Raw genomic sequence first — 23512 nt, 5'->3', positions numbered from 1 at the left:
GAGCAGATGAGGGCTTCTACCAGTCTGCCAAAGCACAGGAAAAGCTGACTCTGCACAATGATCCAGCCGCTGAGCGTGAAGAGTTACAATCCGTTACTGTTGCCACATGGATTTAATGCACCAATAAATCAGAGAGCACAATATATAGGCTTTTTTTTTTTTGTTGATGAGGGTGACACGTGGTAATCATCAACTGATAAAAAGGAACATTGGAGTTTTTTCATACGCTGTCCTAAAATGCTGATAAATATACAGATATTTCCAACTAACTTGCTACTTTCTTGGTCCAGTTTACCCCCCTTGTGTTACTACTACTACACCGATGGTGTATTCTCTGTTTACGTCGCTGCTTCTATGATCTATATTTTTGTATTGTAAATATCAGCAGCATATCAACCTCAAAGGTCGGTTCCATTGTCTCCCAACCGCCAAATCACACAATGCAATTGTTGACTTTCAGTTAGAACATTCACTAGAATCCCACCGGTGACCGTCGTCACGTGTCAGAAGGCTTTAGGAGCCGGCAGATGGCGGCAGAACGCTGCTGTGAAACACTGAGGGGAGACCACACGGCAGCTACGTGCGATTCTTACACGCAGTTACTTATTGTCATATGCAACATTACACCTCGGGCCACCAACAACGCTTGTTAACAACATAGTTAACCTTCACAGAACCTCTACAAATAGAGATAAAATGAATAAAGTGATTGTGAAAAGGAGTGAATGTGGATAATAGAGTTGTTGTCTGGTTTCACAGTGTATAAAGCTCAGAGAAAATATCATTTCAAAAAATGTTTTTAAAGAATACATGTCAATTAAAAGAATCACCAACAAGAAGCCCACCGGGTCTGACGGTTGGGTGTCAGCCTGTGTTTTGCCAGCTGCAATGGAAGGAGAGAGAGGCGATCAGTGGGAGATTGAGCATGTCGGGGGAGGGAGGGGGGAGTCAGACAGTCATCCAAACAGCTCAGTACTGGCAGCTCTCAGCTGAGCAGGTCTCCTTCCTCCTCCTCCTCCAGCTGCTGTGTACTCGTGCAAAGGCCTCACATGGAGCCACATGTGAGGCCTTTGCACCCTGCGTACAGGAGCTCCACTGCAGCCCGACGCACAGACGCAGGAGGTGACTGGATGACAGGATGGAGATTAATGGAGTCATAATGAAACAATGGAGACCTGAGAAGAAATACTATCACTTTGCTTCGGGCGAAGACGCCTCTGGGTCCATGTTGCGGCACACGGGCCGGTTTGTACGGTCTCCACAGCTCCGTGGTGACGTCGACAAGAGGCTCATTGTCGGGAGGGGAAGGGGGGGCGAACCCAATCACACAGCTGCTCGGCTGTGACGGCTTGTGCCGCTCACATGCAGCAAGATAAGATCCCTGCTGCTAAAAGTTGTAGTTGTGTAACCTACTTTCACTCGAGATGAGGCTCCACAGTCTGGGTTACAAATTCTATACTGCAAATACAAATGATTCTGTTCATATCGGTTAATAATATGACTTACTCTGCATTGCTGTAAAATATTAAAGCGTAGAATTTGAATTATACATTGCAGTTGATCTCAGTCCGCTCGCTGCACCACTGGCACACATCTCATCCCCACCAGGATGCTACAGAGACACGAGCCCAGGACGAGAGCAGCACAAGCCCCCGCCTGCCTTCAGCCTGTTACAGGAAGCTCTCCGGCGCCGCCCCCCTAAACTCATACCGCAGCGCAAACAAAAAGATGGCAGTTGAGGCGTCACTTAGCGTGTCACTGTTGTGCAATTTTACCCAAAGTCTTTATCTGATGGCCTTTGGAGAAAGCGAGGTGGAGGTCTGCTGGAGGGAAGTTTGGCCCACAGTTCAGTTTAAAGGGCTCAGATAACACAATTCCACAATCAGCTTCTCGCTGAGAGCAACAGTGGTCCAAGGGCACAGAAGGGTTGTAGATATGAATCCAAACAAAGTGAGGAGAGGATTTGGCGAAATTAGTAAGACAAACATGCTGCAAAACCATCGCCTCATTGTGTCATGAAATATGCCGATGGAGCCACAAACCTCTATTAACGTGAGACGTGACGTTTGCACCAGGCCAGTGATGACATTAGTGATGGAACCTGCTGCTACTTCATAGTACTTCATCGTACTTCATAGTACTTCATAGTACTTCATCGTACTTCATCGTACTTCATCGTACTTCATAGTACTTCATAGTACTTCATCGTACTTCATCGTACTTCATAGTACTTAATCGTACAGAGAAAAGCTTCAAATTTAAAACTAGATTTCCAGATAGTTTTAATGTAAAACTATGATCACACATTGAAAGTCTGCATTTAAACCGCGACTGACCTGAACCTGAAACTCTCCTGCTGCTCTGATAAACTCCCTAAAGATACAATAAAAACAACAACATGACAATAAAGACTGCAGACAATCTGTTGACGAGGAAGGCGAGAAAAATGAATCACTGCTTTACCGCCTTCTCATGGTTGCAAAGGCTGGAACGTATTTGCCTTTGCAACCATGACGACTGCAAAACACGACATGTGAGGCCGTGTATCAATGAGCCGACTCGTGTGTGCATTTACTTTTCCACGAGAGGACAGTGGGAATAAGAGCGTTAGAGAGACGACGTAGGAGCACGTCTCTGTCTCTCCGTGTCCTGAGGGAGTGAATTCATTATGTTCAGTTTATTTTATATCCTGAGGCCCCATTTGGCACCTTTACTTACTTTCCTTACTACCCGACTGGAACGTACGAACGCCGCCTACTTCCTGCTGTGCAGGACAACAAAGACATGATCTTTGCAGTAACTCCCTGAGTTAGAATCCACAGGACGGACGGAGCAGCCGGCTGAATGAAGCTTGGCTGTATGTGGGCCATCGCTGGCACAGCTTGGCCCGAGGAAACGGGGCCACAAGCGCCAGTGGCAGCGAGCTGAGAGGCTCCCGGAATGTGGGTTAGCTATAAGTTACGTAACGTGGACAGAGAGCACGCTGAGGTTTCTGCCGCTCCTCCGTGCGGAGATCTGATCGTCTGTCAGACACAGAAACATGAACGGGAGACGATGTTGAGGAGGGCGGCGCTGCTGTGAGGAATCGGTTGTGCTTGTACGGCTCCGTGGACGTGATGGGCAGATGCAACCAGGGGGGGAAACGGTTAATCCGGATCGGTCCCCGGGTTGGTTGGACTTTGATTGCTGCAGATGATAAAGGGAATACACAGTCAGCTGTGAGGGATTTGTGCTAAAATAAGCGTTGCTAGTGAGTGAACTAGTCATTGTCTTCCATGACTCATCGTCAGTGATGCACCGTCCTGGGGACAGTGAAGCATGCGGCAAAGTCATTAAAGGAACAGGAAACTCCAACTGTTTCGAACAAATGTATTTTTGGATGGGCAGCGTGATTGTGCTATAAATAGCCTGGCGAAGCACTTCGATCATGTGTCACGTGCACACTGGCCTTCAGGTTACACAATCATCAGGTGCTTTACAATCACACTAATTCACAAACACTTTATCAGTAATTCCCTCCCCTCCTCTGTGCGTTTACTCCCCACACGCACCACCGTGATCCCAGCACACGCACCCACACGCACCACTGTGATCCCAGCACACGCACCACCGTGATCCCAGCACACGCACCCACACGCACCACCGAGATCCCAGCACACGCACCACCGTGATCCCAGCACACGCACCCACCGTGATCCCAGCACACGCACCCACATGCACCCACCGTGATCCCAGCACACGCACCCACACGCACCACCGAGATCCCAGCACACGCACCACCGTGATCCCAGCACACGCACCCACCGTGATCCCAGCACACGCACCCACATGCACCCACCGTGATCCCAGCACACGCACCCACACGCACCACCGTGATCCCAGCACACGCACCACCGTGATCCCAGCACACGCACCACCGTGATCCCAGCACACGCACCACCGTGATCCCAGCACACGCACCCACACGCACCACCGAGATCCCAGCACACGCACCACCGTGATCCCAGCACACGCACCACCGTGATCCCAGCACCCGCACCCACACGCACCACCGAGATCCCAGCACACGCACCACCGTGATCCCAGCACACGCACCCACCGTGATCCCAGCACACGCACCCACATGCACCCACCGTGATCCCAGCACACGCACCCACATGCACCCACCGTGATCCCAGCACACGCACCCACACGCACCACCGAGATCCCAGCACACGCACCACCGTGATCCCAGCACACGCACCCACATGCACCCACCGTGATCCCAGCACACGCACCCACACGCACCACCGAGATCCCAGCACACGCACCACCGTGACCCCAGCACACGCACCCACATGCACCCACCGTGATCCCAGCACACGCACCCACACGCACCACCGTGATCCCAGCACACGCACCCATGTGACCCCAGCACACGCACCTATGTGACCCCAGCACACGCACCTATGTGACCCCAGCACACGCACCTATGTGACCCCAGCACACGCACCTATGTGACCCCAGCACACGCACCTATGTGACCCCAGCCACAGCGGGTCACACTCCACTGAGTGCCGAGGACAGGAAGGCGAAGCAGCACCTTCCTCTGGCCTGAATATTTGGTCAAACAGGTTTACTGAGAGCAGTATTTTTAAATTGACCTTCAAACTAAAGCCTGATGGGTATCAAGTCAGGGTCAAAGCTCAAGAGTATTTTGGAGTTGTCTGTCTTTCCGTTCATCTGTCTGTCCACCTGTTTGTCTCACTCTCTGAGCACTGCAGCTTCCATTTACTCGCAGGCCACACATCGTAGGATTATCAACTAAAAAGTCGAGACACAGGAATGTTCATCAATCTCACCCCAAAACATGAACTTAAAAGTTGTAAAAGTTCAAAATGAGAATGTGCTGCTTTACATATAGGCAAGCGTCAATTTCTGACAAATGTCTATCTACCCTCAAGAAATAAAATATAACAGGAAAACATGGAGGATTTTACACTCACATCTATAATCACTGCTTCTCCAGGCTACGGGAGTTTTATGGGATTTAAGCTTCTAACTTGAATCACCAAACAAGTGAGTCATGTCACAGTTATGTGATGAATATGAGCAGCACCTTCAATGCAGCATTGTTATTAGAGACACACATCTATTGAGGCAACAACATGGCTGATGTATCTGCCACAAACCCTATAAAATACAGACAGGGTCGTAACAATCCCGGGTGAGCAGACAGGCGGTCAGTGAGTAGCGTGTCTCCAGCCTCTGCGCGTGTCATCGTCCGCGTCAGGACCGTCGGAGCGCCGCACGGAGAGTTTGTGTGGAGCGAGATGATTCCCGCTCCCAAACACTTCCTGCTTCGTGCCCCCGGCTAACTCTGGGATTTTACAAGTAAAACAATCCTAGTTTGTTTAAATTAAGGTATAACATTGAAAGTTAATTATGTTTTAAGGTCGTGTGTATTATATTGGTTTTGGTCTGAAGAGCATTTGGCCGATTTGAGACCGAACGACGGTATGACCGTAACGAGTCTTCAGCTCAGGGTTTGTGTTTGGTGCGAATCAGTAAAAGCGTTGCTAACGTTTCAAGAGCTGGAACTTTCGTTGTAACTGTATCCCAAAATGTTAGCCTGACTTTTCAAACCCAGAGGCGCTATGGGGAGATACGATGGCGGCACGTTGGAGGCGGTACTATCTTGTTGGCAAACGTCAACTCTTTGGTGGCTCTCGCGCGCACTGGCAGTCCAGCGGAGCTTCACACAAACAGCGGGACGCTCCGCGCGGAAAACCCACCCGGGCACCATGGTTCCTGCCGTTATGCTGCACGTTATGTCCTGGTGAGTCACTGACAAAAGAACCCCGTTGTGAAATAAGAGGGACCGTAATATACAGTTTGTTACACAGTGACCGCGTATTATCTAAAGGAATGCTTATCGCTTCAGTCCACTGTTTAACAGAACGACGTAATCAATAAGTATGTGAACGTGGCGATTGTTTCCACCGTGACTGTAGTTATTACTTTGAAGCGAGCCTGAACGTATAGCTTATTAATATTTAACAAACTTCCTATCGCAGCGACGCTGAGCCGCTCGGAGGCAACTTCGCTCCGCTTTCAATGGGCTCGTGCGCGCTGCTGTTTGCGCTGCACGGGCCGGGGGGGGGGGGAGGCGGGGGGAGGCGGGGGGGAGGAGGGGGGTGTCACTGTAGCGGACATGACCGCCGGGTGTCTCTGCGAGGGGTGAAGAGGTCAGCCGCCTAATGAGTGTTGTTGTGCCAAACCGGAAACGAGTCTTGACACGCGCGCAACAATAAGTCATCGTGAAACGCTGTGCTGCTCTGGACCTTTACGTTATTGATGCGGTCTCAGTGGATCCCGCATGTGGGTGATGTGATACAGTCGCTCGTAGAGGTAGCAAAGTGATGCTGTGTGATTTATTTGTTGAGGGGGGAAGATGAAACATCAATGCAGCTGCTTTCGCTGCAGAGCGAAATTCATCTACTCGTTAACTGCTGAGACAGCACAGTGTTCCACCTGTAGACAGTGTGCGGCACAAGAAGGTGTCTCTTGTTTCACCTCTTATTTGCTGATGGATACAGGAAGTTGTTCACTCTGCTCTGCTCACACACACACGCACACGCACACACACACACACACGCACACACGTTTTAACTATTTGCTTACTAGAGATAACCAGGAGCTCCTTTTTCCTCGTGGACTGGAATGAGTGTGTTGGAGCTGTTGGGGAGTCCGTCCTGTCAGTGCGGACAAAGACAGACACGCTGTCCTCAGGCTGGACGGTTTTTAGTGGCGTGCGTTTGGTTGAACGCTCCCTTCCCTTCTCCCTGGAACGGGGGTCAGTCTAAATCCTGGTCAGCTGCTTGTGTTGCTGTTTGGAGACGTGAAGTTTTCTGTGTATTCCGTTTGCAGATGTGAATAGCTGCTGGCTTCCTTTGACTTGCTTGGTACATAACAAAACACTATTTCTTTCTTCTGAGACAACCAGAGACTTTTGAGTATGTTTTTAATGAACTTGTAGACTGTTTGACAAAGTCTACAAGTTCCCTATCGAAATAATCCTTTAATGTGGCTCCAACACTAACAATACCAGCTTTCCCAGCATTGGCTCATAAGCTCCCATTGTGTGCCAAACTAACATGCCAGTTTCCAAACATACTGTTAACTTAATTTGTCTAATGGACCACGTTGGACAAGACTAGTAGCATTTCCTTTACTTTAACACGCCTCTGCTTGTTTCTCTCTCTTTCAGTCAGCAGCGTTGAGCAGCTTAGGTTTATAACCGCGAAATGACTTGTGTTTGGACTTTATTCTCCACATCCAAAAATAGCAGCCACTTTAAGCATTACAGCCCTTCTCCCGTACATGCAGCCATTGGACGTTACATTTCCTCGTTTTCTTCACAAAAACTCAAAGAATCATTGGAATGTAAATTACTCTGCGGGGAAATGGAAAAGAGCTCCTTCTTTTTAACTCACTCGCCCGGCGAGCTGGTTTGCCAGCGAAAGCAGGCGTGTATTTGTTCACCTATGAACATCAGTTTGTGAGATATTCCCGATCGAGATGCGATTAGCATAAACAAACTCGTGCCCTGAAACCGGCTCGACCGGCAGCTACCGACATCAAAGACATCTCATTCCTGTCGTCTTCACTGACTGTGTGTATTTGGAAGACGAAACACATCCCTGTTGCCTGTTATTCTCTTATCAACTCATGGATTTACATAATGTCCCATGTTCCTGGGTGAGGGACGCTGAAACAAGCGTTGTAGCTCTCATGGAACAGATCTGTGTCTCGTGTGTCATTAATTAACGTGCCCTTTCTTCTTTGTGTTTACCCAGAATGCACATCAACAACAACAAGCCCAAACCATGAGAGGCGTCCTGAAGAGAAAGCTAGATGAGATTCCCGACTACTCCTCCTCATCTCCTCCGTCCTCCCTCTCCTCCACCGCCTCCTCGGAGTGGGAGTCCGATGGGGAGAGCGGCACTGACCACCCGGGTCTCCCGCTCGGCGGCCCCCCATCACACGCCAGTAAGTCTGCAAACTGACGACCACTCTGCTCCCTCTTCACCGCTTTCAAATAATGCAAAGTGTCCTTATCTGACTCCCCCCCGACCCCCCAGTGGTGTTTTATAGGAGTGTCTCTTGTCAGCCTGCAGCAGCTCTGATATGGAGCCTGAGGGCCGCTCTAGATAATGCGCAGCGTGAACGACGTGCGGTTGGGCAGAGGATCATTTGCCTGAGCATTAGGATGTTGTGGAATCAATTTGAATAGCAAGGTCCTTTTAAACGAGTCATATTAAATGGACATTATGATGGTTTCCCAAAGTTAGATATTAGGGCCTGCAGTCTAAACTCCAAATGTAGTAAGCAGCTTGTGGTTTGCTGTTGTCACTGACTCGATTGAGTTGTGGAGTAAAGAGTCCCTCAGTGTGGCGCTTCTTAGCCTGGTCAGCTGCTCTCTGTTTCACTGAAAGCCAATTGAGTGTGACGGTAAGAAGGAGCCAAACGGTTAGACCCTGGTCCACCACTTTTCCCTTAGTGCCGTGCTGCTGCTGCTGTGGACCTTTTGCTTGGTATTTCCCCTCTACAGGAATGTTAAACCAGTGAAACAAGCAGCTGGTGTGAAGCACCTGTAGAGTGTCACCTAGTGGCCACTCAGAGACCTGCAGTGCCAACCTTCTTAGATCAGATTACATTAGATTAGATTCAACTTTATTAACTTTACAGGGTACAAGTACTGAGGCAACGAAATGCAGTTTAACATCCAACCAGAAGTGCAAAATAGCAAAAAGTGCAGAGTGTGCGCATATGTACAGTGTAATAAGTGAATAAATAGATATGTACAGTAAGAAATGGATATGCAATAACAGTGCAAATGTTCAGTGGCTGGAGGAGGGTGTGTGGCAGTCAAGCCAGGGTGGAGGGGGGGGTACAGTCACTGAGGGAGGTGTGTGTGTGTGGGGGGGGCAGAGTTCAGTAGAGTGACAGCCGCAGGGATGAAGCTGTTCCTGAACCTGCTGGTCTGGGAGCGGAGCACCCTGTAGCGCCTCCCAGAGGGGGGAGGGCAAACAGTCTGTGGCTGGGTGAGAGCGGTCCTGTCAAATATTAAACCCCCGTTTTACCTTGAAATGAGCGAAACGCTAGATTTCACCTGATATGATGAATTGGCATCTGGCCAAGGGGTCAGCAGCCTTCACCACTGGAGGTGCATCACCGGGATCCCTTTGACCACTTGGGGCTTCCCTGACAGACGTGCAGATGCTCCTTTTTTAAACCTCACCCGTGTCCACGTTCTTTGCCCTTTTTAACCCCAGCGGTTCGGTCCATCCTGAAGCGGCCCGGCTTCGCAAGTGCACAAAACAACGTGCGCTTTGACCGGGTCACCGTGTTCGGCTTCCCGCGCTGCCAGGGCTTCAGCAGCGTGCCCAGCCACGGGGGCGCCACCCTGGGCATGGCGCGGCGGCACAGCCACCGGCAGAGCTACACGCTGGCGGAGCACGCGCTGGAGCGCCGGCACGCTCGCAGAGAGAGGCTCCGGGAGAGGCGGAGGACAGAGAGGCTGGAGGCGCTGAAACGCAACGTGAGTGCACTCTGCTTGGGCGGCGGTCTGATGTCCACGCGGCGCCCCCCCCCCCCCCCCTCCCTGACTCCCTCTGTCCGTTCCAGCTGATCAGCAGCGGGGCAATGGACCAGAGAGAGGCAGAGCGGTTCACGGTGGACCAGATCCCGGATGAAGACGGCGACGTCCAAGTCATTGAGGCCCAGCTGGAGGACGCCGGCTTCCTTCAGCCGTACTCCTCCAAACAGCGGCAGGCTCTGCTGCAGGCGGCGGGGGTGAAGCGCGTAGACCGGGAGGAGAAGAGGCAGCTCCACGCCCTGCGCGTCTCCAGGGAGGCCTGCGGGTGTGACTGCCGAGGCTTTTGTGAGCCGGAGACCTGCGCGTGCAGCCAGGCCGGAATCACGTGCCAGGTACGAGACTTTACGTCCACGTGAACACCTGACCACACCCGGCACATTTCCTCTTGCCGTCTGACGCCATTTATTATCAGGGAACCATTCCAAACATTTATCCATTGCCTTCAGCAAACTGTCATTCCTATCTTGTTACAGAGAGAAAAGGTGTTATTTCATATATTGTTACATGTATCATTGATGGGATAAGGAGATACATCTACTTTAATTATTATCCATCCACCATCCTAATCTATGTCCCCATTCCCATTAGCACTTAATCAGTAGTAATCAGGTTTAAAAACAAAACGTTTAGCAGAAACCCATTTTCCTCGCTCAGGTGTTTCTCTGTGTTTGATATTTTTTTATATTAATAGTAAAGATATTCTGTAACACTGATTAACTCTTTCTGCTGTTTCCTTTACGCACAGGTGGACCGCTCAAACTTCCCATGTGGCTGCACCAAAGAAGGCTGTGGAAACACTCGGGGCCGCATCGAGTTCAACGCCACACGTGTGCACACTCATTACCTCCACACCGTCATGAAACTTGAACTGGAGCGGCGACTGCAGGATGAAACACCGGGACGAGACGACCAGACGGGACTTCCGGACGACCTTGGAGAATACGAGGACCAGGACAAGGCCTCTGCGGTGCAGAGCACCCAGGACCAGGGCTGCCCCTTTGGGCTCATCACGGAGGAAGACGGCCTTCCCCTCACCATGCCCGCCACGCCTCCCTTCCATTTCGCGCCAGAGCGGTTGGCGGTGGAGGAGAACAGCTGCAGCAGCGACATGACTGACTCCTCCTGCTCCTCCTCTGACTCTGACGCAGGACGAGGCCTCAGTGGGAGCCAGAGTCTCCCCGGCGTGGACGCAGGGCTGACGGGTGCTCTCAGCATCTGTGACTCTGAAAATGATAACCACCGGACGCGCAGCCAAACGCAGCACCCGGGAGAAGCACTAACGCAGCACAGCGGCCTTCACCGCGGGGGGCCGCTCACGGCCCACGCAGCCACAGACAGCGTAAGCAGGTCCTCGCAGACCGATTACCTCGACGAAAATGCAAACCAAGCCAGAGACTTCTTTGACAGTAACGCTCTCGAGGACTTCCCCAACACCCCCTCCCCCACTGTGGACTCTTTTTCAGGCGGGTACATGGACCTGAGTCTGTCCTCTGACTCGGACATGGAGTTCTTTGACAGCGACTGCGCCTCCGGGCCTCTACACAGCTCTTTCAAAGTGCACAGACACCCAGACAGCGTTTGCCACCTGCAGCTGTTTAGCTCTGTTCATTTGCCACGTTACGAGTGGAGCACCGACCTGCTGGAGTCTCTGATCGGCCTGACGGAGGCCGGCTCGGAGCAGGGTGGTGCCGCCAGTGGCACTCGGCTTTCGTAGCTGACGCCTTCTAGTGAGAAAACTGTCAGAGAATTTGATGTGTAGAGCGCTGCTTTAATGTATGTGTATGAACATGTCAATGTTTAAAAAAATGATAAAATATTTATTCCCCGGCTTTTTAATATTTTCAAAAACAACACATAATAATATATGTATTTGTATTTTATAAACCTATGTAACTGTCTCTTTGCTATTTAATTTCTTATACTATGGCCACAAATGATATTTGTATTTGGCCCTGATGCTTCCAGCCTCATGGATGCTCATTGCAAGCTACACAGGTTGAAGTCATATTTATTCTAAAGGTCATAAAGAAGTTCCCATTACGAAGAGCATTGGCAGAATGATCCACTTACAAGAATGAAATATGTGATTAATCCTCCCTAAAATTGTGAATACTTTTCTACCGCCTGTCTGATTGTGGATTATCTTGTATATGTTTTACAATATGTTTGAAACAATTCTGTATTTTAATTATATAATAAAACTTTTTTTCCAACTGATTTAAAATGTATTATCCTTGCTTTCATTCCGTTCACCAGAAGACTGAGGCAGCATCGAGTGATAGGAGCCATAATTACAAGCACGTTTCAGTGTTCTCTGTGTGCAGAGAACAACAAATGTTGTCATTTGACTTCTGGAATTAAACACAACTAAATATTACAGTGATTTAATACAATCATAACTACACAGCACAGTCCCATGGTTAGCATTTTTTTCAAAAGGCCTAATAGTTGTTAATATGACTTTAGCTAAAAAAAGACATGTAGTATAATCAGTGTTTCGGCGTACTGCCCCAATGAACAGGTTCAGAAGATATTACGTATGTACGACGTTAATACTCAATAAGTCTTCACCATAGAGCTTCAACATGCAGGTTTGACCTCATTAGAAGGATTTCATCGAATGGCATCAAAAGGCGGACATGAAGCGCGCCGCCGCTACGTCACTGACTGATTCTGGGGGAAGCTGCGCATGCGCGCCGCCGCTACGTCACTGACTGATTCTGGGGGAAGCTGCGCATGCGCGCCGCCGCTACGTCACTGACTGATTCTGGGGGAAGCTGCGCATGCGCGCTGCGTCCACTCACGTCCGCTACGTTCGACTGTTTTGGACTGCAAACAAGATGGCCGCGGACTGTCAACCGTAATAGTTCTCACACTTTTGTTATTTTCCGATGTTATAAGGTGATATTTGAAGGTTCCTGGCAGAAATGGGGCTATCACAGAGTTCAGAAGTGACCGAAGGAGGGACGTATGGATACCACGTGCACGGGGTAAGATGACGATTGTTTAGCTTCCTCTACGTGTACAGCAGCTTATCGTGACATGTTCTGTGTGCTAACTTCAGTTAGCTCGCTGTAGCCTCCGATGCCACGTTTACCGTTTATTTCTGGTTGAGCGAATGCAATAGAACCCTTTTGTTAACTCGTGTCATTGAATAACTGCATGTAGGCGTGTAGCCTGAAGTATGTCAGCAGTCCGAAGAGCTGACGGGTTTCTTATCAGAGTCGATAGAAACGTCACTTAAATGGCAGCTAATGCTACAACTTATTAACAGGCTAATTAACGGTCCCGATGTCAGCCAATGGCTTTTAGGTGAGATGAAAGCACGAGTTAAGAGGATTCTTCACCTGCCTTGTGCAACACACACAGTAATTGCTTCTTACATTGATGGCGGATCGATTAGCTTGTTGTTTAACTAACCGATTAGACAAGAAGTCATCGGTCCACGCTGCTGCTCTGTCACGTGTTTTATGCTGTGAGACAAATTCTATTTCATTATTTTAAAATTAATTTTCCGTACAATATAATAATAATAATCTATGATGTGTTATAGATTATATCAGTGTGCACTGAGTGACGGGCGGTATTCATCAAAATGCGTGTGTGTGTTCTGACAGGTGCAGCCCAACTCCCCGGCCCAGATGTGCGGGCTGCAGCCGTTCTTTGACTTCATCCTGTCGCTGGACAACAAGAGACTTGTAAGATATACGAGTGTCACATTTAAGTGGTAGAGTCAGCGCGAGCGCACAGACCTACAGCATCATTATAAACACTGTTATGTTACCGTTCACCAGAATGAAGAAAGTGACCTGCTGAAGGACGTCCTGAAGGCCAACACGGAGAGAGCGGTGATGATGCAGGTGTACAGCACTAAAACCACCAGGCTCCGTGAGCTGGAGGTGATGCCCAGCAGCCTGTGGGGAGGACAGGGCCTGCTAGGGGCCAGCGTTCGCTTCTGCAGCTACTATGGAGCCAATGAGAATGTCTGGCATGTTCTGGTGAGTTTCTTCATAAGGAACTGGGAAGAACCGAACCAGCTGAGCTCACTCTGATTCAAACGTCCACACTCATTACCCCAATCGTAGCTTCATCTTCAGTTTGCTTATATCCTGTAGGACGTTGAAGCAAATTCCCCTGCTGGCTTGGCAGAGCTTCAGCCACACAGTGACTACATCGTCGGAGCAGATCAAGTGTTGCAAGATGTAAGAACCTGCTGCTCTACCGCTGACATTCGGCTCTGATCTATTTTGCAAATCTTTGAGAACTGATTTGTAGTTGACGCCAAGTTACTGATTTCCAGTCGGAAGACTTCTTTTCGCTGATTGAGGCCCACGAAGGGAAGCCGCTGAAGCTGCTGGTGTACAACACAGAAACCGATGCCTGCAGAGAGGTGGTGGTCACACCAAACGGGGCGTGGGGCGGAGAGGGCAGGTACGTGGTAATACACAGACACGAGTTAATCAAGGTGGCTCATTGGAGTATTTTTATTACATTACAGGTCATTTAGCTGACGCTTTTATCCAAAGCGACTTATATTTAAGCTTTTACATTTTGCCCGGGGAGCCATTCGGGGTCGGGTGTCTTGCTCAGGGACACTTCGACATGGAGCAGCCGGGGCTCAAACCGCCAACCTTGCGGGTCCCGGCGTCACCGTCGACCGTTTAACTGACTAAACATTTCTAATGGTGTTGTTTGTGTGCTCTTAGTTTGGGCTGCGGCATCGGTTATGGCTACTTGCACCGAATCCCAGCTCTACCTGATGTTTCCACGGGAAAGAATCACACGCCTGCTCCTGAGGAGGAGCCCGTCCCGGAGCTGCCCACCCACGGGTTCACAGAGGTGAATCCACGTTAACCGCATCGCATCCGCTTTTATTTGGTGATTTAGTCAATGAAATGTCAAGAAAAATGATCAAAGGACACATATGAGAGAATTTGTTAAATATAACATGTTATCACAGTGATTTGACAAATTGTTACAGCAACTTTCCATTCATATTTGTTGCTGTGTTTTATTTTCCGATGTTACATTGGATCAAACTGTTAGTGGCAGTGGTTGAGCTCATGTCTGCCACCTTTTCTTTCCAGGCACCATTGATGGCGCCTTCCAGTCAAAGTGTGGATGTGTTAGACCTTCAGCAGGAAGCTCCTCTACCTCCCCCCATACAGAGGGTCATGGACCCCGGTCAGTTCACACATGCATGCATCACGTGTCTACACATTTATCGGCTCGGCATCCAATTGGATTCGTAACGTTTTTTTCTTCTTTTCAGGTTTCTCACAGTCAAAAGTGACCGTGACAAACTCCGAACCGGCAAACCTGACGGACAGACTGGATCTGTCCATGTCGTCCATCGACATGACCAACACCTTTCTGACTATGCATGAGGAGAAAGAAGGAGAGATCTCTGGTGTTGGTAAGTCAGGACAGCAGCCGTAGCTTTTCATTTTTAGATCCAGCAAAAGGACCACAGCCTGAATGTTTTGTATGTCCCGGCGTGCAGAGGAGCTGGAGGACAGCGTGCTGCTTTCGTCGTCGGTGGACAGTCAGGCTGAGCCACAGGAGCTGAGCTCCCAGACGGCCGAGGAGCACGCCTCCACGGACACTTTGTCTGATTCAGGCGTGCCGCCAGCGGAACTGTCCCACCTGGTCACAGAGTCCACGGACCCCAGCGGCAGCCAAAGTCCGCCCACGCGTGACTCGTCCGAGCCCCCCGGCCCGGCGGAGGATTCTCCTGCGCGGGCCAGCGAGGACGCCACGTGGCCGGCGGAGGAGCATGCAGAGCCTCTGGATGCAGCGGACCACTGCAGCCACGAGAGCGCCGGGGAGGAGTGAGGCGGCATCAGGCCGAGCGTAGAGTGAACTTGACAATCACCGTTTGTTTTCTAAAGGAACACCGTAGGATATACTGGACAGACGGAGGGAAAGGCTCTCTGATTTCATCATTTTAACAATAGACGTACCGGTTTGTTACACTACAGGAACCAGCTAAAGCGTAAATACTATGTAGGAATATTTCTTTTAATGTCAGTAGGAATTTAATTTTGCTCACCAAGATGTTTCTAATGTCAAACATTTTTTCATGCTTGGTGCCAAATTAGATCACTGGTTGGAAGACCTTTGTGTGATGAATACTTGAACGCTTCCAAAGACAAACGTTTGGTGCAGCGGAGCACAGCTGGTCTTGAGGATTTCCCCCATTAGAGCTTTTAAAATGTAAGTAGTTTATGGCCCATGTGTTGGATTTCTAAGTATTGGTCTAAGGGAGATGTTTGTCTACTTTTACCGCCTGCAGATCGTAGATGTTTTTAATTCTAGAATTCATGAGGCCACTGAACCCTTTGACATCTTTAATTTGATTTATTCAGCCAATCAGTGTGTGAGGTTTGAAAAATGAGTTTATGGTTTAGTTACTAGAATTATGTCACATTCAACACTATTTAGACTTAGTTTAATTTTGCGACCTATGCAACATTCCAGCAGTGAACCTGTTGAGTAATTGTTTCCTTTTGTCTTTCTAGGGTCTTTAAGGGTTTCCGTGTCTAAGTAGGTGCTCGTGTATAAAATAATGGAAAATATTTTTTGCAGATATTTTATCAATTAATTGTATGTTTTATTAGGAATGAGTGTAGTCTTTTGATGAATGTGAGATGGATGAATCTTTGACGATCATATCAACTGACTAAAAAAAATTAAAATTGTCCCTTGTTTCTTATTTTACACTCTGCCAAACATCCATTTATAATTCCCATAATCAGTTGAACCATTCCAATTTATTTCTTTGAATGCCTAAAATATACATATTTCACAAATGATTACAAGGGATATTGCAGTGTTGTAGCCTAATTATTGTACCCATCGGTTTTGGGGGGAATTTGACCACTGGGGACGGACATTGACATTATGACATCGTGGATTAAATCTAAATGAAATGTACCTTAAGGACGGCCCTCACTGGTGTCATGACCCAAGCAGAGCGGGTAAGCATGATGTAATTAAAGATCTATAGAACTTCCAAATTGGACAACTACTAACATTCTTAAAGAGTAAAATGTAGGTGTATATGAATTGAACACATTTTAAACATCAAGTCAAATTACCTTCATGACCATGAATGTGCTCCAGGGATTTAGGGGGAAAATAAGTTGGTTTTGAAGTAAACTGTACAACAACAAAACAAAACCAAAGCCACTTAAATAAAAATAAAAAAGTTGGACATTTACAGAACATTCAGACCCACTGAGGACCGCACAGCTAAAAATAAATGACAAAGACAAGTGTTCCTGTCAACGAGGTTCTAGCTCTGCAATAATTGGATTTCTAGGTTAAGTAAGTTAAGGATCGCCTTAAAAACGCTACTCAGACCGAAACCGGTGATCCTGCTGTGCTGAGACTCCTTCTGGAATGTACTAGAACACACAGTCTACTACATCCGTGTGTGTGTGTGTGTGTGTGTGTACACAAACGCACGCACACACACTCCGACAAACATCTACGGCCATCTTTGTTGCTTCACCATTAAACACCAATCGAAAGGAATTAACAAACCGAGCAGTCAAAAGTAAAAAGAAAAGTTGAGTGCTGGAGAAAAAGAGTCCTTTCATCAACTGTTAAAGAAAAGAGAGACTACGGACCACTTGTCTCCCGGGTGTCTCGCTGCTCCGGCCCGTCCTGGTCAATTAGTTGTCACAATTTTTACTGGGTTCTCATTGATTCTGCGACTCCGGACCACACAGGTGGGTTTAGGCTCCTACATGTCAGGTGAGTGGTGATTGGCAAATGACGAAGAACAGGTCCCCTTTTAACAACTGGAGTTTTCACGTGGACTTCTGCCTATAGTGAAGCGTCAAGTCTCCCCCGCTCTTCCAGATGAAATGTTTAACTGTTCGCAGGTCCATGTTGGGATCCAGAACCTGGTCAGAGAACAGCAAAATAAGACAATGTGGAACAACCAGGTGCTCACAGACGGGGAGGAGGCCTCACCTGGTCTTGACACATTAGTTCAATCTTCTCCTCTGCCAGCATGGCCATGTCCTCCTCCTTCTCCTGCTCCCCCGGCTTGTCGTTGGCCGAGGAGCTGGTGGTCTGCGACTCGTTGTCCAGGTTGATGATCTTCTCGTAGACATGCTCCATCACCTTCCTCACCTGGAGCATGTCACTGGCCGAGAGGCGATCCCTGAGGAACACGCGGCAGGTTAAGTGAGCTCACTCCGCTTTATCAAAAGGCAACACGACCCCGGAGGTCACGAGCAAACTCACTTCTTCAGCGTCTTCGCGCCGGAGGAAGAATGGGGCTGGAGGTAGAACGGGATTTTGTTGAACTTGGGCATATTTTTCTGGAACAGAAGAGGAAAGACGTCAAATGGTTTTGACAGAAGCGAAGCGTCAGAGCGTCACAGAGAAGCTGAAACATGTCACATGACCTTTAGACAAACAGATAGCGATGTGCATTCAGTGGAGCCACAAACTACAATTGAGTTTGAATACAGTTCAAATAAACTTCATAATACTGTAAATCGATATGAATTGTACTCACATCTACAGTTATATCAATGACCCACTGCGGCACCGTCTCGTTCAGCAGCATCGACTCAGTCTCTCCACCTGAATCTCTACATAGCAACCTGCCACACAACACACGACAACTGTAATCTGATGACACAACCACCATGAACATTTCACCGGTTAGAAAAAGTGGAACATTACCTGAATAAAGTTCTGCCTCCTGCTTCCCCAAAGATGACGGGCGTGTGTGGCGGCACTTGGAAATACCCGTTTCCCTTCTGGACCCGGTTCTCCTGCTCTCCGTTCACTGTGGACGCACAAACAATCCGTGTGTAAGACGCGCCGAGGCTCACTGACAGCGGAACAAAGAACACGGACTGCGGAGGTCTGGTGGGTTTGGCCTTCTCGTCCTCACCGTGGATCCCCTCGTTCTCGTCCTCGTCCATGGGGTTGATGCGAGTCCTGGGCCAGAACTCCAGCAGAGCCTGGAGCAGCAGTCCACCGAGGTTCACTGAGGAGCAAAATCAGGTCAGTTCTGCCATAAATGATGTGGATGGAAAATGCGATACGGTCGGACGTCTTACGCTTCGGGTCGGATCCATCGGAGCTTGAAAAGCCAGCGTCCTTTGCAGACACCCAGGCAGCGAAGCAGTCGCTCTCGTCCAACGTGATGGTGAGCATCTGTTGAAGACACAGAAGAGAGAAAACTCACCAAAGTCAGGCAGCTTTTCTGAGTCCGACAGAGTCGCAGCTGCTGAGAGATTAGAAGCTCGTATCACTGGTTCGTGACTCACCCCAGTTTTAAGATCGACAGAGAACCAGTTTGGTACGTAGACCATCTTGAAGCGCTTTTTAATCTCTTCATCGAACTCCACCTTCCCCAAGTCTTCACCCTTGCAAGCCTGAATCAAAGTACACGTGAGGTGAATTCAAACCACTGAGGTGGAGTCTTTAGCAGGCGACTACTCCAACTAACACCAGGCTCTACTCGACCCAACTCACTTCTGGGCTGTTTACATCTGCATGAGTTGCAGATGGTACCCAGGGCCTTTTTAACATAACTAACTAGGGTGCGCTGCTTTACCTTCAGGACGTCCCAGAAGGCCACGTTGTTGTTGGTATCTTTGGTGAGTATGTGTCTCTTGTCGTTCAGAATGTGGCACTGTATGATACTGGCGCCTCCTGCAAACACAACACACAGCCGTACTGCCTTTTTGTTTAAGTGCAGGAGACTGATGTGGAGACGCTGCAGACGCATGAAGGCGTTTACCCTTGATGACTTGTTCTGGCTGAGTGCACAGCGGCGTCAGAGGGGTAGTGCAGTCGTTGTCGTACTCCCCTGATGACCGGAAGTTGTGCATTCCCTTCAGAGACTGCACAGAAAACAGAAATCATTAGAGATCTGCCCGGGGCGTCAATACTCACTTATTATTATTATTATGCTTATTGTAACGCAATTACACATTATGGACGAGCTGGTTTGAAGTTGTACAGAAATGACAGGGCGCTTCCCACAGAAAGGCTTTAACCACGTGTCCGTCTACACGGTGTTCCACAGCCCTCACGGTGGGCCGGTGACCTCAGAGGGGTCACGCATGCTTACCCATTTATTAACGGATGACTTGGTGGTGGAGACCCAGATTGCTGGAGGTGGGTCAGCAGATCTGTCCAGTTCCATCTGAACAAAAGAGAACGGCACCAAGAGGATGAGTGGGGCCCAAATGCTGGTTTTTAAACTCATTTGTACATTTGAATCCAGTACAGTCAAAACTTTACTTTAAACAATAATGCAAACACAGCAAACCGCATGTTAGTTTACATCATAGCAGCATGTCCTGTAAGATGGAGAAACTTTGGGATTAATGGTTCTTTAATTTCACCGAATAGGGATGAGTATCGTTTGGGGTTTTTCCCGGTCCCTAAGCGGCGCCCGAGCGGCGGCCGAGCGGCGGCCGAGCGGCGGCCGAGCGGCGGCCGAGCGGCCCCCGAGCGGCGGCCGAGCGGCCCCCGAGCGGCGGCCGAGCGGCGGCCGAGCGGCGCCCGAGCGGCCCCCGAGCGGCGGCCGAGCGGCGGCCGAGCGGCGCCCGAACGGCGCCCAAACGGCGCCCGAGCGGCGCCCGAGCGGCGCCCGAGCGGCGCCCGAGCGGCGCCCGAACTGGTTTTGGACTCGCTGTGACTGCTGCTGAACGTCTGTGTCCATCGGGGCGGATTTTAATAACGGAAATACTGACTTTAATAAATAGAAATAGAAGGTAGATGGCTAACTAGCTACTGTAGCTGCACAAGCGGTATGCTATCGTTAGCTGATCAAAGTAGTGGAAATAAAGTTTTTCAACCGGCTCAGGGACTGAAACCTACGGTAGGAAGCAGCTGTATAGGAAGCGGTACCAATATGGCGCCGGTCCTCTGTAGCCAACCCTAATGCCAGATTACTACCGCCACACTTCAAAACGATGCCAGGTGAAGGAAAAGTTCAGGATATGCAGCAGAACCAAACTACCAAATAAACAAGCTTTTAAGAATCTACAAAAAAAAGATTCCAGAAAAACTACTTCAACTTTTCACAAACGCAGCGTGTCACATGATTACTTTCCACGCTTCCCAGGTAACACCAAACCGCTGCTCCTTACTTTGAGCACTGGGGCCTTCTCTTCGCAGATCAGCACACGGATGTCTGGGTTGCGGAGGTCGGTGCAGTAGATCTTCTTGTCTCGGCCTCCAGAGTAGACGTGTGTGAAGGCCTCGTTGACCTGCAGGGCCCAGACGCCTTCATCGTGCACCCGGTACGTGGCGATGCACCTCTGCTGGCCGAGGGTCCACAGGCGGATGGTCCCGTCGGAGCTGCCGGACAGGCACTGTGGTGAAGGAAGAGCAGGGTCAGATTGTAGAACCGCCTCGGTTTAACGGCCGTCAGCGGATATTTTAGACTCGACTCACTTGAGTGCCGTCACGATTCAGCAGCAACGACTTCACGTTGTCCGTGTGGCCTTTTAGCTTCATCAGTTTAGCGCATGTTCGAGGATCCCACACTCTCAGGACCTAAAGAAAAAGAATGACTTTAACATGCACAGTAGAACTAGACACAGTAAAATGAAAGCGCCCACATAGTTTCAAAGTAAAAGAACATTCAAAGACCTTTTTGAGAACTCCAGCTTGTAAAATTATGAAAAACCACAGAGAGATGTGTGGTTGCCTACAGGAAACATTTCATGAACATCTCAACAGAAAGGAAACGGCGTGTTGCATTCTCAATCTAGCTGAAGGTTAAACTTTCTTGCCAGATGAGATAATCAATGTCTTTATCTAGATGAATTGCATTAATATAGTGCATATATGTGTTGTCACACTGATGGAAACAAACCTTTTCTGTGGATCCAGATACAATGACTGTACCCATCTGGTTCATAGCCAGACTGTAGATGGAGTCCTTGTTCCCACTGAGTGAAGAGGCTGTTGGAGAGGGAATATAGTGAGTCCCTGTGTACAGATCGTCCCTGAGAAATACATCTCAGCCAATATGCAGTTGCCCATAAAGCAATACTTACTGGTTACGGTGTTGTTGGAAGCGGTGAGGGCCGTTAGCGTGTTCACATCCCAAAGAAAGATCTGCCGGTCGAGACCTGCTGACGCCACGAGCTCCTTGTCCTTAGCGTATGCCAGAGCTTTCACGTAGTCCTTGTGTGTTCGTAACGTTGACATACAGAAGCCCTTATGCGCGTTCCATACTTTGACTGTTGTATCTGACGAGGCCGATATCACTGAAAATACAAGACAGTCAGAATGTGCCAGAATGGCAGAATGGAAAAGGTCAGTAATCGACGCAGAGCCGATCGTAATCCCACTCACGCGTTTTGCCATTGCAACAGAGAACTATGTCATTAACCCAGTCGGTATGATGCTCCATCGAGGCGATGTATGGGTCCTGCTGCAATGAAGAAAACCCAGAAATGAAGAAACTTCCACTCTACATAATGAAAATGTCTAATATGGATTAGGAATCCTACTTTATGCTGGTAGACACTCCATATCCGGATGATGGAGTCTCTCCCAGCGGTGAAGAGGCGGTTCAGCGCTGGGTCCAGCTGCAGTGCGTTCACCCCATTCCGATTGTACTTCTCCACCTCATCCCGAATGACATAAGACACCTGAAACACAAAGAGCAGCCTGAGCACAGGTCAAGACTCACATCGGGACCGTTTCCAGCGTCGACCATTACATCTGGGGGCGCTCGCTCCTGCGGACAGACAACTACCCCCCCCCCCCGTCCCCCGGTGCCCCTCTCCGGAAGTTATAAACCTTGCAAACATATGGGGAACCCGGAATTCTGTTCCTCCCACGACACACACACACGCACACACACACACACACACGCACACACGCCATCCCTCGTGCAGCTGCAGCGGGAATGCTCCTCGTCGAGTAAGGACAGTTAGCTAAGGGGACATGGAGCCAAGCTAAATAAAGACATTTGGAAATGATTAAACATTAGCAATTGACAAATGCAGCACTTATTTGTAGGTAACTTTGGTTGTGATTTGGTAGCAACGTGCTAATGCGCGGTGCACGACGAATCCACTGAGACACGCAAGTTACGTTTTCCCAGCAATTAGACCGAGCCCACATAGTGTGTAGCTAAACGGTCAGCGCTGCAGCAGCCGCTTGGACTTCGTATTAATCATTTTAGTTCATCGACGAGCACAGTGGTTATGATACAACGGACTGGTCGCATACGTCTAATAAAAACCTGTTATCGTTGGACGCCAGCGTTAGCAGAAGCTAAAGACCAACGTAAGCTAAGCTAGCTAGGTTAGCCGGCTCCGGCCATGACTCACAGCAGCGGACGATTTTTGCTGTACGTCATCTTCTGCGGAGCAGCTTTTGAAGATCAACAACACAATGTCCATGTTGCCAAACATTCATCAATAATGTAACTATTAAAATTCACCTGTACTTTTCTCCGCCCAGCAGCATTTTGCCTGTGATGCGTGGCCATCTTGCATGTTGACAGTCAATCCATGTGATGCTACATCCGGGAAAGAAGAAAACATATGCGACTGGGCTTTATGGGAAATGTGGTTTCCTCACTGTCTCCCAGTTTCACTGCAGGAAAGGCTTGGCAGAAAGGTTTATGATAACCCATCTTAACACAAACCACATCACATGGCTGCATTGAAGGGGCTCTTAGTTAGGGAAGGGTGTTGGGCTACTATGTTGTTTTAATATAAAATACATCTACTTTCTGATATTTCACCATCAGTGCTTGTTCCATAAGTTAGATAGGCAGCCAAACACTCAACAGGCCTACAACCCCCTAGAACCGCTTAAAGTATATCAGATGATCATTACTCATATGGTTTACAACACGCC

At 49.0% G+C, this 23512-nt stretch overlaps 3 protein-coding genes across 4 annotated transcripts; 2 read left to right on the top strand and 1 right to left on the bottom strand.

Annotated features, from left to right (window-relative positions):
* Positions 1 to 5271: 5271 nt before the first annotated feature.
* On the top strand, positions 5272 to 11857 carry LOC120816312 (cysteine/serine-rich nuclear protein 1-like). Its single transcript, XM_040171849.2, has 5 exons — positions 5272 to 5818; positions 7839 to 8031; positions 9318 to 9583; positions 9670 to 9972; positions 10386 to 11857. Exons 2-5 carry the CDS (start codon positions 7869 to 7871, stop codon positions 11352 to 11354), a joined length of 1701 nt encoding a protein of 566 aa, XP_040027783.2. The 5' UTR covers positions 5272 to 5818; positions 7839 to 7868; the 3' UTR covers positions 11355 to 11857.
* A 533-nt stretch (positions 11858 to 12390) lies between these two features.
* LOC120815988 (Golgi reassembly-stacking protein 1) lies at positions 12391 to 16341 on the top strand. Its single transcript, XM_040171153.2, has 9 exons — positions 12391 to 12630; positions 13258 to 13338; positions 13435 to 13638; positions 13756 to 13842; positions 13941 to 14071; positions 14347 to 14479; positions 14728 to 14824; positions 14913 to 15056; positions 15144 to 16341. The coding sequence occupies exons 1-9, from the start codon at positions 12568 to 12570 to the stop codon at positions 15473 to 15475; spliced, it is 1272 nt and encodes a 423-aa protein (XP_040027087.2). The 5' UTR covers positions 12391 to 12567; the 3' UTR covers positions 15476 to 16341.
* A 52-nt stretch (positions 16342 to 16393) lies between these two features.
* On the bottom strand, positions 16394 to 23512 carry LOC120815987 (WD repeat-containing protein 48). Of its 2 annotated transcripts, none has more exons than XM_040171151.2 (18): positions 23091 to 23512; positions 22150 to 22290; positions 21992 to 22070; positions 21691 to 21903; positions 21507 to 21595; positions 21083 to 21184; positions 20776 to 21000; positions 19749 to 19823; positions 19416 to 19518; positions 19230 to 19327; positions 18940 to 19047; positions 18730 to 18826; positions 18561 to 18656; positions 18347 to 18452; positions 18177 to 18264; positions 17900 to 17976; positions 17624 to 17816; positions 16394 to 17553 (listed from the first exon to the last, which is right to left on the bottom strand). In XM_040171151.2, the coding sequence occupies exons 1-18, from the start codon at positions 23136 to 23138 to the stop codon at positions 17458 to 17460; spliced, it is 2034 nt and encodes a 677-aa protein (XP_040027085.1). In that variant the 5' UTR covers positions 23139 to 23512; the 3' UTR covers positions 16394 to 17457. The 2 variants fall into 2 exon arrangements, with proteins under 2 accessions (XP_040027085.1, XP_040027086.1); XM_040171152.2 differs by having other exon boundaries at positions 21992 to 22067; positions 23091 to 23241.

The sequence above is a fragment of the Gasterosteus aculeatus genome, chromosome 3 (assembly GCF_964276395.1).
Source record: "Gasterosteus aculeatus chromosome 3, fGasAcu3.hap1.1, whole genome shotgun sequence".
NCBI lineage: Eukaryota > Metazoa > Chordata > Actinopteri > Perciformes > Gasterosteidae > Gasterosteus > Gasterosteus aculeatus.
Note: the sequence above shows the minus strand (reverse complement) of the source record. Positions and strands in the feature narration are given on the sequence as shown.